This window comes from Aspergillus caelatus (genome assembly GCF_009193585.1).
Source record: "Aspergillus caelatus strain CBS 763.97 unplaced genomic scaffold BDV27scaffold_60, whole genome shotgun sequence".
NCBI classification, from domain to species: Eukaryota; Fungi; Ascomycota; class Eurotiomycetes; order Eurotiales; family Aspergillaceae; genus Aspergillus; species Aspergillus caelatus.
The window spans coordinates 126,285-143,350 of NW_022475323.1; the positions used below are offsets into that span (position 1 = coordinate 126,285).

The 17,066-nt window shown below is 49.2% G+C and overlaps 7 protein-coding genes across 7 annotated transcripts; 4 read left to right on the top strand and 3 right to left on the bottom strand.

Moving 5' to 3' along the window:
* Positions 1 to 312: 312 nt before the first annotated feature.
* Positions 313 to 1,291, top strand: aspf8 (ribosomal protein P2). Its single transcript, XM_032066466.1, has 3 exons — positions 313 to 465; positions 550 to 715; positions 778 to 1,291. The coding sequence occupies exons 2-3, from the start codon at positions 557 to 559 to the stop codon at positions 946 to 948; spliced, it is 330 nt and encodes a 109-aa protein (XP_031929000.1). The 5' UTR covers positions 313 to 465; positions 550 to 556; the 3' UTR covers positions 949 to 1,291.
* A 47-nt stretch (positions 1,292 to 1,338) lies between these two features.
* On the top strand, positions 1,339 to 2,889 carry BDV27DRAFT_126046 (40S ribosomal protein uS19). Its single transcript, XM_032066467.1, has 5 exons — positions 1,339 to 1,623; positions 1,695 to 1,713; positions 1,930 to 1,987; positions 2,150 to 2,446; positions 2,510 to 2,889. The coding sequence occupies exons 1-5, from the start codon at positions 1,606 to 1,608 to the stop codon at positions 2,577 to 2,579; spliced, it is 462 nt and encodes a 153-aa protein (XP_031929001.1). The 5' UTR covers positions 1,339 to 1,605; the 3' UTR covers positions 2,580 to 2,889.
* A 277-nt stretch (positions 2,890 to 3,166) lies between these two features.
* Positions 3,167 to 4,619, bottom strand: BDV27DRAFT_171354 (S-adenosylmethionine-dependent methyltransferase; the record flags this gene model as incomplete). The annotated part of the gene is made up of 3 exons (XM_032075578.1): positions 3,167 to 4,105; positions 4,180 to 4,479; positions 4,551 to 4,619. 3 exons carry the CDS (start codon positions 4,617 to 4,619, stop codon positions 3,167 to 3,169), a joined length of 1,308 nt encoding a protein of 435 aa, XP_031929002.1.
* A 332-nt stretch (positions 4,620 to 4,951) lies between these two features.
* On the bottom strand, positions 4,952 to 9,522 carry BDV27DRAFT_126051 (carbamoyl-phosphate synthase (glutamine-hydrolyzing) CPA2). Its single transcript, XM_032066468.1, has 3 exons — positions 8,868 to 9,522; positions 5,580 to 8,635; positions 4,952 to 5,517 (listed from the first exon to the last, which is right to left on the bottom strand). The coding sequence occupies exons 1-3, from the start codon at positions 9,229 to 9,231 to the stop codon at positions 5,410 to 5,412; spliced, it is 3,528 nt and encodes a 1,175-aa protein (XP_031929003.1). The 5' UTR covers positions 9,232 to 9,522; the 3' UTR covers positions 4,952 to 5,409.
* Positions 9,523 to 10,296: 774 nt separating this feature from the next.
* BDV27DRAFT_126053 (uncharacterized protein) lies at positions 10,297 to 12,241 on the bottom strand. The gene has a single exon (XM_032066469.1). It carries the CDS (start codon positions 11,933 to 11,935, stop codon positions 10,337 to 10,339), a length of 1,599 nt encoding a protein of 532 aa, XP_031929004.1. The 5' UTR covers positions 11,936 to 12,241; the 3' UTR covers positions 10,297 to 10,336.
* A 767-nt stretch (positions 12,242 to 13,008) lies between these two features.
* On the top strand, positions 13,009 to 13,999 carry BDV27DRAFT_156475 (uncharacterized protein; the record flags this gene model as incomplete). Its single annotated transcript, XM_032072344.1, has 3 exons — positions 13,009 to 13,222; positions 13,278 to 13,351; positions 13,409 to 13,999. The coding sequence occupies 3 exons, from the start codon at positions 13,009 to 13,011 to the stop codon at positions 13,997 to 13,999; spliced, it is 879 nt and encodes a 292-aa protein (XP_031929005.1).
* A 450-nt stretch (positions 14,000 to 14,449) lies between these two features.
* vip1 (putative actin cytoskeleton protein (VIP1)) lies at positions 14,450 to 15,718 on the top strand. Its single transcript, XM_032066470.1, has 3 exons — positions 14,450 to 14,636; positions 14,692 to 14,778; positions 14,876 to 15,718. The coding sequence occupies exons 1-3, from the start codon at positions 14,554 to 14,556 to the stop codon at positions 15,516 to 15,518; spliced, it is 813 nt and encodes a 270-aa protein (XP_031929006.1). The 5' UTR covers positions 14,450 to 14,553; the 3' UTR covers positions 15,519 to 15,718.
* The last annotated feature ends 1,348 nt before the right edge of the window (positions 15,719 to 17,066 follow it).

Consider the following 17,066-nt stretch of genomic DNA (forward strand, 5'->3'; position numbering starts at 1 on the left):
ACCTGAAGTTTCAAAGCTCGAGACTTCGAGATTAGCCGTCTTCTCACCGTAGCTCAGCAGAAGATGCTAGGATAATCCAAAGAAGACGCCGAAGCCCTGGTATGCACAGAGAATAGACTGACGAGACCGTTAAGACGAGAGCGCCGGTGGTTTAAATAAGTTACAGCGACTCGCCATCCTGTCTTCTAGAAGCGACTGATCACGTGCCGGGACCAAGTCATCCGGAAGGCTCCCTTAGTAAGAATGCTACCCTTCAAGCATGCATGCGCCACAGACTCGCTTAGAGGTTCCTGGGCCACGAGCCACATCCACCAGCCGCAACGCACTTTTCTTGCGATTTTGGCGATCCGAATCTTCGACTTTCCTCCATCCACATCGCTAACCCTCAGCGAACTCGACGTTTCAGTCTCCGCCCAACTTGCGGTTAAATCGATTGATTCTCGTGTTCACATATTAAACAAATCTGTATGTTTTACAACCTGGTGCATCGCGTTGCGATTTTGATGATCTGATTGTACTCGGCGTTCTGACAAAGTTATTCTTATACAGATTCAAAATGAAGCACCTTTCCGCTTACCTCCTCCTCGTCCTCGCTGGCAACCCCAACCCCTCCGCTGAGGACATCAAGAACGTTCTCTCTTCCGTCGGCATTGATTCCGATGAGGAGCGCCTCCAGAAGCTCATCTCCGAGCTCGAGGGCAAGGACGTCCAGCAGGTTCGTAAAATGTTGGATGATTGAGACCTACAGGGCGCCTACTGACCATCTACTCACTACAGCTGATCTCTGAGGGTACCGAGAAGCTCGCTACCGTTCCCTCCGGTGGTGCTGGTGGTGCTGCCCCTGCTGCTGGCGGTGCCGCTGCCGGTGGTGACGCCCCCGCCGCTGAGGAGAAGGAGGAAGAGAAGGAGGAGTCCGATGAGGACATGGGATTCGGTCTCTTCGACTAAACGCCTTCACTCGTGCGAGCCTCAAAAAATATGTGATATCTCGTGGGGGAACAGAAATCTGGCAGTCATTTGCAGTATTGGGAAGGAAATGGCCAATTTCGGTCAAGTCTGTTTGTCTCAGGCTTCTCTGATGCAGTTACGAATTATGCATACGTGAGCTGAAAAGCTCCTTGATAGCAAATACAGATTATCTGACCCTCCACGAATTGTTCCATATCACGTAAATGCGCGTAAGCCGACTATCTGTCTATCAGGTATGAATAACGGGGCGCGAAATTGTATTACGCGCATTAATTACATATCAGAAACCTAGGCACTTGTATCCATAAGCCCCAGTTAATCAGCCATAAATCGTATAGTTAAACAGCCAATGATAACGGCCATAATCGCCAACATCCATTGAAATTTCCCGATAGGGAAGTATAATGTAGGGCTAGCGGCATATAACCCTACAGCCAGGAATCCACAACGGGCCTAGTTTCTAGGTCTACAACCCTAGCCGTCGCTTAGACGAATCTCAGCCCACCTCCCAACCGCAGCGTCGAGCACAATAGTTGGCCCGACGAACGTTCATCAGCGACACGACACGACAACCCACTGTCCCTTCGCTTTTCGAGTGCTGTTCGAAAAGCGACCTTGAGAGGAACACCCGCAAAAATGGCTGACACCGAATACGTGAGTGCATATACGTCTGGCATGAGTAATCTTAGTTGACAGACTTTTATACTAACATGTATATGTATTAGAACGCTGAGGAGGCTGCCGGTACGTTGTCGAGAAACCCCTTTCCCTTCCCTGTTGCGCGATGGAGGAATATAAGTTGTTATGTGGGATTTGTTTACGAAGGGGCGTATGGATGTTTGGATATAAATGGATGAGCTTTGGAACGAAAGGGGCGAAAATGAATCCGGCAAACGCGATGCAACGGGAAATCACCGAGGAATGAATCGAACAAGGCGCTGACTGGTTATCGGTTTACAGCTATCAAGGCCAAGAGAACCTTCCGCAAGTTTTCCTACCGCGGTATTGACCTCGACCAGTATGTGACAACTTGAAGAAACTCCGGTACCACCTACTCCCGACTCCGAACGAGCGATATGACCGATGGCATCTCAGATACGATTGTTTATCCTCGTGGGAGTCGGGCGTAACGGATGGAAATGTTTGCAAAGGCGCTGTTTCTGACATGGACGTACTACAGGCTCCTCGACCTCTCTTCCGAACAGCTCCGCGATGTCGTGCACGCCCGCGCTCGCCGTAGGTTCAACCGTGGTCTGAAGCGCAAGCCCATGGGCCTCATCAAGAAGCTCCGCAAGGCCAAGCAGGAGGCTAAGCCCAACGAGAAGCCCGACCTCGTTAAGACTCACCTCCGTGACATGATCATCGTCCCCGAGATGATCGGCTCCGTTATCGGTATCTACTCCGGTAAGGAGTTCAACCAGATCGAAGTCAAGCCCGAGATGGTTGGCCACTACCTTGGAGAATTCTCCATCTCCTAGTACGTTCCGCCTCCGCTTAGATCCTCTTTTGCGTCAAAGATCATAATCTAACAACCACACAGCAAGCCCGTCAAGCACGGTCGTCCCGGTATCGGTGCCACCCACTCTTCTCGTTTCATTCCCCTCAAGTAAAGAAGAAAAGCTTTCTGGAGTGTCGCGTGGAGGATTGGGCGTCCGGTTGTGTTGGGAGAAGAAATCAAAAGCGATGGATACCATTTATGTCTATTTGGGTTCATCCAACTTGTATGTCAAGTGCGGGTCAGCTGTTTGCATCTCAATATAAAGGTCTTGTCGGCATGTGAACGAACCACGGATTCCTACTCCGATGACGAGGAGATCTTCAGTCCTTAGCCCTAAAGGGACGAGGCAAGACCACCTGTTCCCTTCCCTATTTATCTAGGGGACGGGGTCTAATTTAACGATTTCTTTTTCTTTCACATCATATGTTATCGCTTGTATTTCGTACAATGTCTTTCGCTAAGTCTAGACCATCGTAGCCCTGGGTCCTTGGATGTATTAGGCATATATATGGTTATGGTTCGCATTATGGCATGTATCCATCTGATACAGCTTTCATGAAGCCTACCCCATGTCTCAATTCATGCAAGCTACGCTTGGACCCCATATCATGCCGGTACCCAAGTCCCCAAGCTAATGCCGGGGCAGACTTGTCCCCAATAAATCTAAAGGCACAAATCCCCGCGACAAACCGATCCACATTAATACCCCTTCTCAAGTGCCGTATCGACAAGCAGTTGCATCTTCTCCCACTCCTTCCGTATATCATCTCCCCTGTCCTTCGGTTTCTTCGTATCCCCCTTAAATCTCTCATTCACATCATCAAATAACCACCTAATCATCCTCTTAAAGCTCGGCACAGTACACGCCTCATCATCCAGCTCTACAAGCCGACTCAAAACAGACCAAGCAAGCAGCGTAGGCTCCGTTCTCATATCCCCCAATCCAAGCAAACTAGTAGCACCCCTATCCGCTCCATAATCCAAGGAAACCGCCACCCTGGCCAACGCATACGCATGCAACTGACGAACAGGATGCCGCTCATCCCCATAAACAACAGGATCAACACGAAGATAGCGCACAGCAGCCTGTACAAACCCAGAACTGATATCTTGATCAGCCAGCAACGAGGCAATCAGCTCATCTCTCAAAGAGACGAGAGGCTGTTCCGTAACGGGCCAAGCGCCAACCTGTCGTAGAAACTTAATAGATGATTGGAGCCTTTTGGCCGTTTTCTTGGGATCGGTTTCCACGGCTGAGGAGCATTCGTTCAGAAGCTCGTAGGCTTCTATTTCTGCGCCTTCTAGGGCGGAAAGGTCATTTTGTGCTTCTGGGCCTAGGAAGCTGTGCTCTGGCTCTGCGAGGTCTTTCTCGCATTTGGCGCATTGGCAGTCGAAGTAGTAGCGCTCGCGGAGTTCGGAGCGGCGGAGTTTGACTGGGTTTGTGGCGTCGACGTAGGAGATGAAGATTTGTTCGCCTTTTTGGATGGGACGGGTGGCTTTGATGTATAGGGTGTCGCTGTCGAAACCGACGGCGGCGTTGTAGTTGCAGCTATGATTGATGAGGGCGGCGTAGGGGTGTAGGTAGAGACCGATGCGGTCGGAGAGGATATTGGTGAAGTTGAAAGAGTTTAATTCCAGCTTGGTAAGTATGTCAGTAGCAATTTAGGGAACGGGGGACGCTGAGAGATCGGGCTGGGATGACTTTTGCTCACTTTGGCACCGAAGGCGGAGATCGTTTCTTCCTTCATGTCTGTTCCGGAGTAGGCTTTGACGGCCTTTGAAGATAAGGCGATACGCTCCCATTGCTCGGGGCTCTGGTCACGGATTTCGGTGATGTGAGTCTCAAGTTGGGAGAAGAGATCTAGTTCCTCGGTGGTGTATTTCTTATGTCCAGTGCGCACGATCATCCGTAGAAGAGCTCGAGCGTTGCTCGGCAAAATGCGAGGGTTTAGATTCTTGAAGATTGCGCACTCGTGCGCGTGGGCAAACTTCCAATCCTTTCTTTGACATTCCTGGTATAGATGTCAGTGATTGGTGTTGATTGGATAATGTATAGCGTGGAGTATAGACCCTGTCACAATACTTTACCACTTTGCATCCAGTACAGTTTTTCAAAGGACCACTGTGGTGGAAAGGTCCGCTCCCAAGGCATCCTGAACATGTGTCACTCAGTCGCGGCGTATCTAACACAGCTACAAATGGACTGGTGATATTCAAAACATCTTCCCCAACTTTAATGGTAGTTGAAGCAAAAAGACCTCTTCCTAAACCACCAGGTGCTGGGCCTGACGTAGCTCTAGTGTGTACTGAGGGGAGAGGTTTTTCTAGAGACATGATATTCTGGTCTTATTCGCCAATGATCTCGGACACAGTCAAATAATCTTTCATGTGTGCTTACTTCCTTTGGACCCATAACAGAGTGAAATAGTAGACGCAGCTCAATCAAAGCTAAAAGGTTTAAACTTAAGGGCGATCCCGCGATGATTAGTCAGTTCATGTAAAGGATGGCCGAGAGTGGTTCCCCAAATAGGACAATGCAAGGTAGTAGTTACCAAAAAGACATAGTAAGGAGAAGAGAGAGAGGTATTGATCAAATATTTGAATCAAAAAATACTATACACAAGTGAATCATAACGATCAATTCAGAGGAAGCCCACGGGATGCTTTTCTCGCTCAAGCACAAAGCCTGCCTACTGGGGAGGAATCATAAATAGGTAACGATAACAAAGAGAAACAAGAAGTTCCACCGGAATACATGAGCATAGCCACCTTTCCCGTCAAAGGTGGCCTTGTCAAGGCCAAATAAAAAGTCTATCAATGTAGAGTAGAGCCTTCTCCACTACGCCAAACCAGACGGCTATTCCGTGCCTTGAAAAAAAAGAAACAACATCAGGTAATTATTAAGTTGACGAAAACTTTTGTTTTAAGACCGCAATGCTGATTTACAGGTGCTTGCCGCCAGCGAAATCAGACCAGCTGCGGACCTCAGAAGGAATACCCTCGGCACGAGGAAGCTTCTCGCTCATGGCCTGGGCAAAGAGGAGAGCAGTCTGCAAAGAAACATGATTAGTATCAATGAAAAGCAGGCAGATAGAACGTGGGTTTAGCATACCTTGGTCTCCATGAACAGAGGAACACCGAAGTCAACGGCGTTACGCCTCATGACGTAGTCCTCATCAAGTAGGGTCTTGCCCCGGGTCTTAGCAAGGTTAAAGGTACCACGGATGTTATACTTCTCGAACACCTCGCGCAGTGCACGCTTGTCTTTCTTAGGGAACTCAATCACCTGCACGGAAACATTTTCCTTGGCGGTGGACTCGATGTGATCCTTAACAGAGGGGCTAGCGGCGAAGAACTGGTAGCCCAATGGCTGAAGATATTCAACAATCTTGGCCAAAGCGGGGTTCTTGATGTCACCACCAAGAAGGATACCCTCACCGGGCTCGGGGACACGGAAGTTCATGGTGGACTGAAGAGATGCCCAGTAGGCGTCAACCAAGTCCTTACCGAAGCAAGCAATCTCACCAGTACTGGACATCTCGACGCCAAGGAACGGGTCAGCACCAGCAAGACGAGTCCAGCTGAATTGAGGGACTTTGGTAGCGACATAGTCACGCTTCTCAGCCATGAGGTCAACAGGCTGAGGAACGTCACGGCCAACAAGGGCCTTGGTGGCAGTATCAATGAAGTTGGTGCCCAGAACCTTGCTAACAAATGGGAAGGAACGGGAAGCACGCAGGTTGCACTCAATAACCTTCAACTCAGGCTGGGCACCTTCTTGGTCGGCCTTGATGATCTGCATGTTGAAAGGACCGGTGATGTTCCAGGCCTTAGCAACCTTCTCAGCGATTTCCTTGACACGGCCCATGACCGACTCATCGAGATAAGCTGGAGGAAGAACAAGGGTGGCATCACCAGAGTGAACACCAGCTGGCTCAACGTGCTCACTGACGGCATGCAACAGGAGCTCACCATTCGAGGCAACGGCATCGACATCGATTTCCTGAGCGCCTTCAATGAACTTGGTGATGACGACAGGGTGGTCAGGAGAGACAGCGCTAGCATTAAGAAGCTTCTCCTTGAGCTCATCCTGGCTGTAGATGACGTTCATGGCAGCACCAGACAAGACATAACTCGGGCGGACCAGGACAGGGTAACCAACAGACTCGGCGAAACGTTCTGCATCAGCAACCGAGGTAAGTTCCTTCCAAGCAGGCTGGTCGACACCAATGCTATCCAGAATCGAGGAGAACTTGTGACGATCCTCAGCCTTGTCAATATCAACAGGGTTAGTACCGAGAACCTTGGCGCCACCAGTCTCCTGAAGACGAAGGGCAATGTTCTGTGGCAGCTGGCCACCGACGGACACAACGACACCACTGGCAGTCTCGAGCTCGTAGATATCCATGACACGCTCGTAGCTGAGTTCTTCGAAGTAGAGCTTGTCAGCAGTGTCGAAATCGGTAGAGTAGGTCTCAGGGTTGTAGTTAATCATAACGGTCTTCTTGCCCATGTTTCTGAGAGAAAGGGTGGCGTTAACTGCACACCAGTCGAACTCGACAGAGCTTCCAATACGGTAGACACCGCTTCCCAGGATGATAATACCATGGTCATCGAAAGTAACATCATGGGAAGTAGCGTTATAGGTGGTGTATAGGTAGTTAGTGTCCGCAGGGAACTCAGCAGCAAGAGTATCGATCTTCTTCACCCATGGAGTGATGCCAAAGCTCTTTCTGCGAGCACGGACATCGTCCTCGGATGCTCCCACAAGGAGAGAGATCTGCTTGTCAGAGAAACCAAGCTTCTTCGCCTTGAGCATGGTCTCCTTCTGGATACCGAAGAGACTGCCAATTTCCTTGATTTCATTTTGGCAGTCAACGATGTTCTGAAGCTTGTAGAGGAACCACTTGTCAATCTTGGTCAGTTCGTGAACCTTATCGACCGAGTAGTTCTCGTGGAGCATAGCCTGGCCGACTGCCAACCAACGGCGATCGGTAGGGTTCTGCAAGACCTCGTCCAAGTTCTCGAACTTATCACCCTGGAAACCAAGGAATCGAGGGTCAACCTGACGGATAGCCTTCTGGAAAGATTCTTCGAAAGTACGACCAATGGCCATGACCTCACCAACCGACTTCATAGCGCTTCCAATATCACGGTTGACATGCTGGAACTTGCTCAAATCCCACCGGGGGATCTTAGTAACAATGTAATCCAAACTAGGTTCAAAGTTCGCGGTGGTGGTCTTTGTCACAGCATTGGGCAGCTCGGGCAGAGTATGGCCCAGGCCGATCTTCGCAGCGGTGTAGGCAAGAGGGTAACCGGTAGCCTTAGATGCCAAAGCAGAAGAACGCGAGAGACGAGCGTTGACCTCGATCACACGGTAGTCCAAGCCATCGGGTTGCAGGGCATACTGCACGTTACATTCACCAACGACACCCAAGTGACGGACGATCTTAATGGCAGCGGTACGAAGCATGTGATACTCCTCGTCGGACAAAGTCTGACTGGGAGCAACAACGATACTGTCACCAGTATGAATACCCAGGGGGTCAAAATTCTCCATGTTGCAAACAGTGATGCAGTTGTTGTCAGCGTCACGCACAACTTCATACTCAACCTCCTTCCAGCCACGGAGGGACTTCTCGACCAGAATCTGTGGAGCAAGGGTCAAAGAGCGGGATGCCAGGTTCCTCAATTCCTCGGGGTTGTTGGCAAATCCAGAACCCAAACCACCAAGAGCATATGCGGAACGAACGATAATGGGGTAGCCAACTTCCTCGGCGGCCTTCAAGGCCTCGTCAACAGTGTTGACAGCAATAGACTCGGCAATGGGAATGTTGATCTCGTTCAGCGCCTTGGCGAAAAGATCACGGTCCTCGCTAGTCTCCAGAGTCTTAATGCTGGTTCCCAAAACCCTCACACCATAACGTTCAAAGATACCCATACGGTTCATCTGCACGCCCAGATTCAGAGCGGTCTGACCACCGAAGGAAAGGAAGATAGCGTCTGGTCTTTCCCTCTCAATGACGTACGTGACATATTCAGGAGTAACTGGAAGGTAGTAAACTTCATCTGCAAGCTTGTGATCGGTCTGGATTGTTGCGATATTAGGGTTGATCAAAACGGACTCCACTCCAGCTTCCTTGAGAGCCTTCAGAGCCTGAGAGCCTATAACATTCGAAAACCAGTATTAGTTACCGTTATTGAGGTACAACAACCCAATCGTTCCGACTGTATCCCGGTCGCCGTTGCGCTCATTTCCAACCATTTGGTACAACTCCCTCGTGCCAAGATTTGATAGCCAATCGCACGAATGTAGTGGTCACTCAATTGGTACAATGAATAGACGACAGTCGAAGCCGTATTGAATGATAAACGCATACTGAACTTTATGACTCACCAGAATAGTCAAACTCTCCAGCCTGTCCGATACTGAGACCACCACTACCGATCACAAGGACCTTCTTCACATCGACCAGATTGCGACCTGGCTTTACAATGCCACTGGCAAGGTAGCTCTCAGCGGAGGGGGCATTTGTCGACTCCGACGCCAGGCGGCTAATAGCACTAGAGAAGGAGCGAAGCTGCTGTGGCCTCCATGGCGAAGGGGTCTTCTGCTGCAAGCGCAAACTTGATGCCGCCGAATGGGCAGTGGTTTGGGAGGAAAATGGGCGCAGAGCAAGTGTGGATCGGCGAGATTCTGCCAGACAACGCTGACGCAGAAGGGAGGCCGTGGCCTGCCCGCAACGAGTAGTGAGAACCATTGCGCACGGCGCTGGTATGGGAAGGGAATAGGGAATGGGGAATCTAAGAGTCAATTCCCGGAAATATCCAAGGAAGACGATGTATAAACTCTACTGCCGTGTGGCTGTATGAGTCTGCCTTTTTGGCACCCTGTTATCCCGCTTTATGCCACACGCCCAGTACACAGGGGAGGACTAAAGGAAGAACGGGATGAATGGCCAGGAAGTTGGGGGAGAAAATGGAGTAGTCAGAAGGAAGGAAGATAAAGAAAGGACGGAAGGGAAAAAAAAGGTTAAAAAGGTCTTGGTAGGGCGATGAGTCAATGCACTACAGTGAGAGTAGTTCTGGAGACACCAAAATCCAGGATAGACGACATGGAACCCCCGAAAACGCGAAAATGCCCCAACCTCCAAGCCGATAAGAGCTCCGGTGTGCGGAGCCATCAGCTTTTTTTTTTCCTTTTTCTCTGTTTCTTTTCCCCATCGGGATGCGGACGGGTCACCGCCTGATAATGCCGCCAATCAGCGCTCCGTATTAGGGCTGCAGGAAGTGCAGGAGATCATAGAGACCAGAGCTGCAAAAGACACTAGACTCTCTAGTTCCTGGCGGCGCTAACCGCTTTCCACCTAGTTGTATGAGTCAATGGCCTACGATGGAGAACCGGGTATGGGGTCTCTGGATCTTTGAATAATGATAACTCATAATGCCGTCTGAGATATTGGAGATTGTAATTTATCATGACCCATTGGAATTGATCTTCACCATCAATGGTTTGTTTGACCAGCCAAATCCTCCGTCAATGGCTCTGAAATCATGGTCCATGGCTGCAAATCCTCGCACGAAAAATTTTTTTTGACTAAATTGCAGATCAGCCCTCTTTGCAGGATTCTATCAGTTGAATGGTGTCTCCGCTACAGAGCGCTCGCTACCGCGCTAATGGCAGCTAAGCACGGGAACACCGGCATTCGGAGTCCCCACGTTATCTTTTGGAACCAATGTTGGCATCCAACATTGCCGGAAGTACATCCCTGCAATTATTTCCCATCGAATCATGATTTCTTGACAAGATAAGATGTACTTTCTTAGTTCAGGGTTGCGACTAGCTTGTTTTATCTAATGGCTCTATCATTCCGTAACTCCTATTTGTCCGTCAAGCTTAGTCCATGGTCCTTTAGCCCTTGGTCTTATGCGCGATTTGGATGATTCTGCCTCATCTTGATCTACCTTGTGCCGCAAAGCCTCCTCTAGGTCCTGGTCCAATATATCGTAAACTTCTTGCAAGGCCTGCTCCGCATCTTGGGCGGTTTTGATACCTTCTTCAAGGCTGTGTTCCACATTTTCCCGTCCACTCGTCCCTGCCGCTTCCGACGCAAAGGCCCATGCTTGAGCTAGTGCAACAACCTCATCAGGTTTTGCTGGCTCCACCGGCATATGGGCATGACGGGCGTTTATAGCCGCAGCCGCATGTTTAAATCGTGGCTGCCGAGCAAGCATAGGGTACTCCGGAAGAAGATGACTCTCATCTCTCAGCCGATTCAAGATGCGCAGAGTCGTGGATTTTTCTTTTGCGAGAGTTCCAGTCAGGTAGAATTTCTGCAAAGCTAGTGCCCGTTGGCATCTCGAAAGTGGGAGGAGCTGTTCATCCGCGAAAGATAGGACATCCACTGGCTCTAAGGTTGGCGTCTCCTCAGGGGTAATTTTTTGTTTCTCTGTGGGGCGACTTGCAGGTTGCACAGAGCTGGTGCCGATGGGCTGGCATGCCCTAGAAGCTGCATCGAGAAGACGCTTGCGAGCATCAACGTAGGCGGCATACTGTTCTGCGATCTGTGCTTTCTGGTCTTCCAGCAATTGGGCTGACTTCTCAATTTCTTCGGGAGACAACTCCTGCACAGGACCATCCTCGTTGTTCCCAACACTCCCCAATTTTTCCTCGACCCATTGTACCAAGACATCTCGGGTTTGCTGTAGCGCAGTAACCTTTGCGCCAGAATCAATACCATTGTTGTCAGAACCATCCTCAGTATTATGCTGCGCCTTCAGCTCCTCGAGTAGTCTCTTTTCTCGCTCTAGTTGATTTCTCGCGCGTAGCACGGCCCTTTCAAGGTTATGCATCAAGTTCTCAATTCCATTTTCGGAGGTACATCCATTTTGATCTTCTTCCGAATCTGTTGGCAGGGAAAACTGTTGGCTGCGATTTCCTACAGTATCGAAGTCCTCTGGTCTGATTATATCTCGTTTCTTAAGCTCTTCCAAATAACGCTGAAAGACTTGGAGCTTCGCGTGCCGGCGACGGTCGCGGAGCAGTTCGAGATAAGCTTGGAGTTCTGAGTTGGGATCAACGGAGTGTGTGTCGACGCCACCAGTAGGTTGACCCTGTGGCTTCCCGGAAGTATACCTCTCAGACACCAAACGGTATTCCTTCCTTGCATTCACATTTGCCTGCAATGCTTGTAGATATTCCTTTCTTAGTCCCGTCAATTCTGGCGGAATACGCTTCACATCGACAACGGCATCTTGAGGTACGCATAAAGAGAGATGGGATCGGGCATGGACATTTGGGTGATCGGGATTATCATCGGCAAACGTAATTTGCGATCGGAGGTAGGAGGTTAGGACCTGTCGGATGCGTAGGGCTTCCTGGCGACTTTTGATGTAAGGAGCAAGCGGTTTAGCGAAGGCAGGAATGTGCGCAGGGATAGCGGAGTCGTCATTGTTATGGGCCATGGATGGGCGTAGGTATGGGCGGTGGAGGTCCAGCGCCGTAATCTGAAACGTCAAGGTGAAAATCAATTCCTATCGGTGGTCCTCTAGTATGGTATTCGATACCCCGGATTCAAGTTGTTTGTTTCTCTTGTTTGTTTGATGATCCCACCTGACATTAGGTAAGCCAATGGCCCGCCCGATGATCCACGTGACTTCGTGTCAGCCAAGGTTTCGGGTGTTGTTTTCTGTATAGAGTGACAGTACACATTCGTACCTACTCCGTGGATTTATCGAAATGTATGAGATAGATGTGGAGCGATACGATGTGAGACGAATTGTTCTAAAATAAGAAGCCTCCTCATCTCGCAGATGTGGTGCTGTTGGTTTCAACATGATCGAGGCGGGAAAAGCAACCAAAATTATATATACATGGACAAATTTGAGAACTACCCACTTTGGTTGTCTAATATTAGCAGTAGATTATACTTACTAAAATAGACATTGATACCACTGTGCCCCCTCTTCTAGCCATTCTGTCAGCGATAATGTAGTACTTGACTGTAGTAGACAATGGGTGTGCTCCATGTTAGTGGATTCTGTAACCTACCAAAATGAAGATACCCTGGTTCGGATCTTCGGGCAACGGTTTCAAGGATCCTTAACCCTGTCAGTCATTTCATTGTTTAGTCCCAATGAGTGATTAAGTAAAGCTTCGGTTTCGGAGAAGAAATCTAGAATAACCGACTGTTACACGAACAGAAACCAAGGACTGGCCCTTCTTCCATCATCATCATTATTGCATTGTTGATAGGTCTCATGCATGCACATCGTATGTTGCTGAGGTATTTGGCTGGAAATTATTGTTTTTTTTCTTTTGCGGTTCAAAGAGTGGCCCTAGGGTTTGGTATGCTTTGACCCTTTGGATTCTCAATCAAGGGGGGAGGGGATTTCTCTTGTCGTCAACTTTCATATATAGTCAGTCAACTTACTCTTTACTTCCAGGACGTTCTACTCCTAACGGATTCATCGCTCATATTATCCTCTTTTAATCCACCCCCTCAACAATCTTGTGATCCATCACAATTCTCCACAGAATGGCACCAGAATTGGCCTCCGTGCCCATTTCAACTCCAAGATCACGGCCTCGAGCTGCAACGGCGATGCAACCAACCACTACACCGCCAGCCATCTCTTCTCGACGTCCGTCGCAAGTAATGAGCCCGCCCGCTCTCCCACTTGCGCCGGTTGCATATACAGGGAGTTCTGGACCTGGAGGCAATGATCAGGGCAGTGTGAGATCGGCCTCCGGTAAGCTGCCGCTTTTCTCTTTAGATTGAGACTCTCGAGCTGAACTACTTCCAAGGTCCACTGAGACACCCAAAGCCTCTTACGCCGTCAGACATCCACTCAATGCTTGAACAAGAACAAGAGGCAATGGTATTTATTTCTGGCAGCCCATAAGGTCGCATATCCATACTGATCTGAGCTCCAAAGGTTAACCGTCTGTCGAGAGAGCTGTCTCTCCTCCGACAACAAACAGCTTCTGTAGCATCGACAACTTCCTCTACATCTACCACCTTCAACGACCAGTCAGATGCCCCGCAGGCCTCCTCTTACTTGTCTTCAACGCATCCCACAGCATCGCGGCGTCACCGTTCCTCGTCCAGCCTGAGCTCCTCATACATCCCGGCCGTCCAAGGCTCAAGAACAGGAAGCGGTGCTGGGATCATTCCATCGCGAGATGTTCCTTTATCGTCGTCCCGTCCGGGTCGGAGTCGAGAGTCGTCCTTCACCTCTCCGCGACAGTCAGAAGGAACGCTACCACTATCTCCTGCATCCGCACAGCAGTCACAAAGTGATCCATTCTCGAATTATGTCTCCGGGTCGCATCCGTACCCCCATCGTAATTCGCTCTCTCAACAACGGTCACGTACTACTTCTATATCCCGCCCGGATGAGATAGCACGACAACGTGCGGAATTGGAGATACTCAAACGGGAAAACGAAGGGCTCCGGCGCCGTGTTCGAGATCTTGAACTCGTTCTTCGAAAACATCGCGAACGGGAGCTGAGTGTGACAGATTAAGTAGCATCCGGAACCATTGCAGCTATTACAGATGAATTGAACAAAACATCTGTAACAAAAGTGGATGATACCAATTGAGGCAGCAAAGAGACCGTCTTATTATTGTTGAGTGATTATCTGTTTAGTTAGGAAGGAAGAGTCCTAGATGGATTCAGGAACAGGTAATGGTTGTCGATAAGTGCTAAGAAATTGTCTACTCGCTTTCGCTCGCATTCTTATCCTTTCTTTCACCTCAATTTGCTTTTAGCCGCCAATCCGCGATTCAAAAATAGCCATCCTACTTTTCTTTCGGAAAATACTTCTGCCTTCTAGCACCAGCCGTCCACATCATAATTACTTGCCGTCACATGTTGATGACGACTCCCCACTGTGGCTGTGCAACGTGCCCCTCTCCCACACGTCATCTGTGGCTCGACTGCACCGCCGAAATAAATACTCCTGAATTGTTCTTCCCAGCGCAATTATTTCTATACCTCTCTATTATTTTAATTGTACCCCTCTTGATATACCGATCCTAATATATTTTCTACCGAAATCCACATTCCATCGTTATCATGTCTGAACGCAGCACAGTCCATGTCTCGGGCATTGCGCCCGCCACCTCTGAGAAGGAAGTCCAGGACTTCTTTAGCTTCTGGTAGGATCACACTGCTTATGTCTCCAGACCTTCGACGCGACTGACTGCTATATAGTGGCAAGATTACCTCCATCTCTGTGACCCCAGTTTCTGGTGAGCCAGATGCTCCCAAGTCCGCAACAGTGACTTTTGAGAAAGAAGCGTAAGTCTTACCCCGCACTAACTCGTTGGCTCTTATAGTCGGCCCATGCGAGCTTTGAAAGATAATTTTGAATGAAATACACTAACTATGGCTTTAGAGCTGCCAAGACTGCCTTGCTCCTGGATCAGACTCAGCTGGGAGGTTCTGCAGTGCACGTCCAGGCTGCCCAGACTCTCGACGACATCGCCGGTTCCCAGGCCGCCAGTGCGGGGGAGGCCAGGGACGAGAACCACCATGAGATCGCGCAGGAAGACAAGCCCAAGTCCCGAATCTTTGCCGAGTACCTTGCCCACGGCTATGTACTGAGCGACAACGCAATCCAGAAGGCTATCTCCCTCGACCAGAAGCACGGTTTCTCCAACCGCTTCACCTCTGCTCTGTCCAACTTTGATCAGAAGTACAAGGCCACAGACCGCGCCAGAGGAATCGATGAAAGCTACAAGATCAGCGACAAGGCTGCCACTGGTTGGCACGGACTCCACTCATACTTCGAAAAGGCTCTTGGCACACCATCGGGTCAAAAGCTTCGCGATTTCTATGCCCAGACCGATAAGCAGGTGCGGGACATCCACACTGAGGCCAGACGCTTGGCAGACCTGAAGAGTGGAAAGACTGCCCACGAGGGTGAGGCCCCGGCTGCCGGCAGTGTAGAGGCCTCTGGTGCAGTCCCCGAAGGTCCTGCGGCTCCTACGGCTCCTGCTGCCCCTGCCGAACCTGCTCCTGCCGAGCCTAAGGCATAATGAACTAACGATGTACTGAAATTAAATTGGGATGCTGTCTGATTTGTTCTGCCGTTATTTCCTGTATTCTGGTGTGCGTTTTTGAACAAGCTGTCTGGAACAGGCTTTTGTCAATTAGCTACTATTCTAATCAGTTATTCTTCGAATACCACTGTGCTTAGTACCCAGCTGCAGAATGCCAATGCAACGATTCCCAAAGATAATTATTCAAACATGGCCACCAAAACAAAACGAAGTAGACATAGTATATATGAAACTTTTCCTACGCAGCAGAAGTTCAATAAACCAAACCATCTTCCACCCACCTTCAATGGGGCTAGACTTAGGGATAAAAGCTCCTCTCTAGAAAATAATATCTTACTATCTTAATGGATTGAGTGACCTAAGCAAGCCCCTGCAGTTAACTTATCCCAAATAGTACTTACCGTCCCCAAACCATATACACGGAAATAACCAAATAGGCAAAAGAAAAGCCAAAGGACGAAAGATAAGAGAAAAGAAGTCATTCTAATGCATATATTCACTGAAAAAAGAAGCCCATCATAAAAATTACATATATGTAGTTAACACCATCACCAATGATAAACCCATTCAAATCGAAAGGTCATCCATCAATCAGTCTATTAATTCCCCGGCCCCTTCGTGAACTTCTTCGCCTCGATATCCTCCAAAGGATGTTTCGGGTTGCTCTCGAGTCCATGGAACTTGGTATCCTCCGATGCTCCCTTGGAATCACCATGGATGCCATGCTGGGTGTGTCCCGAAGCAACGGGGTCCTGTTGCTGGGCGCCAGTTTGGCGCTCCGGGGGAGGGGACTGGCGGCCGGAGTTGGGGGCGGACATTTTTGATGATTTGAACCTTGTTTCCGAGTGTAGAGAATAGAGGGAGTTGAGTTATGTGTGGAGGTATTCTGGAAGGATTGTAAGGTTAGATCTTGTAGAGATTTGGAATTTGGTGGAGGGAAATGCATTGCGTACTGTATCTGGATTTTGATTCTGCAGGCCGAAAAGAGGAATGGGTGGATTGTTGTTTGGAAGAACAGAATTGGGAGGCGAGGATTTGGTGTTTAAGTAACTGCCACTGTCTTTAGAAGCTGAGATTTATGATGCCAAGTTAAGTCGTTGTATCATCATGATGACGTCTGTTCGGTGGTATCTGGTTCCACTGCTGGGTTAGGATGTTAAGGTGTTGGTGGACACCGGTGTTGTAAGTTAGTTATGTGATTTTTAGGGCGCATTGTCATTGATGCCCGGGGTTTCAACATGGCAGAATATTTTATGCCTTGAAAGGTTTACTACATGCGACTCAGGCCATGAACTTATTGCAGTTCGTGCAATATCAGATATTTTACTTGGTAAATGTCTGGATGAAAGATTGCGATGGCGTCATACGTCATGTTGTTTGTTCTGTTTGTTTATCGTACCACGTGATCTATGTAACATGCGAGAATCGGCTGAATAAATATTGAATCTGCCCCGGAGATACTTTCCGGCTTGTTTTTGATATTTCTTTCTTTAAGACTGATTGTCTTGGGTCATCTCCCGAGCA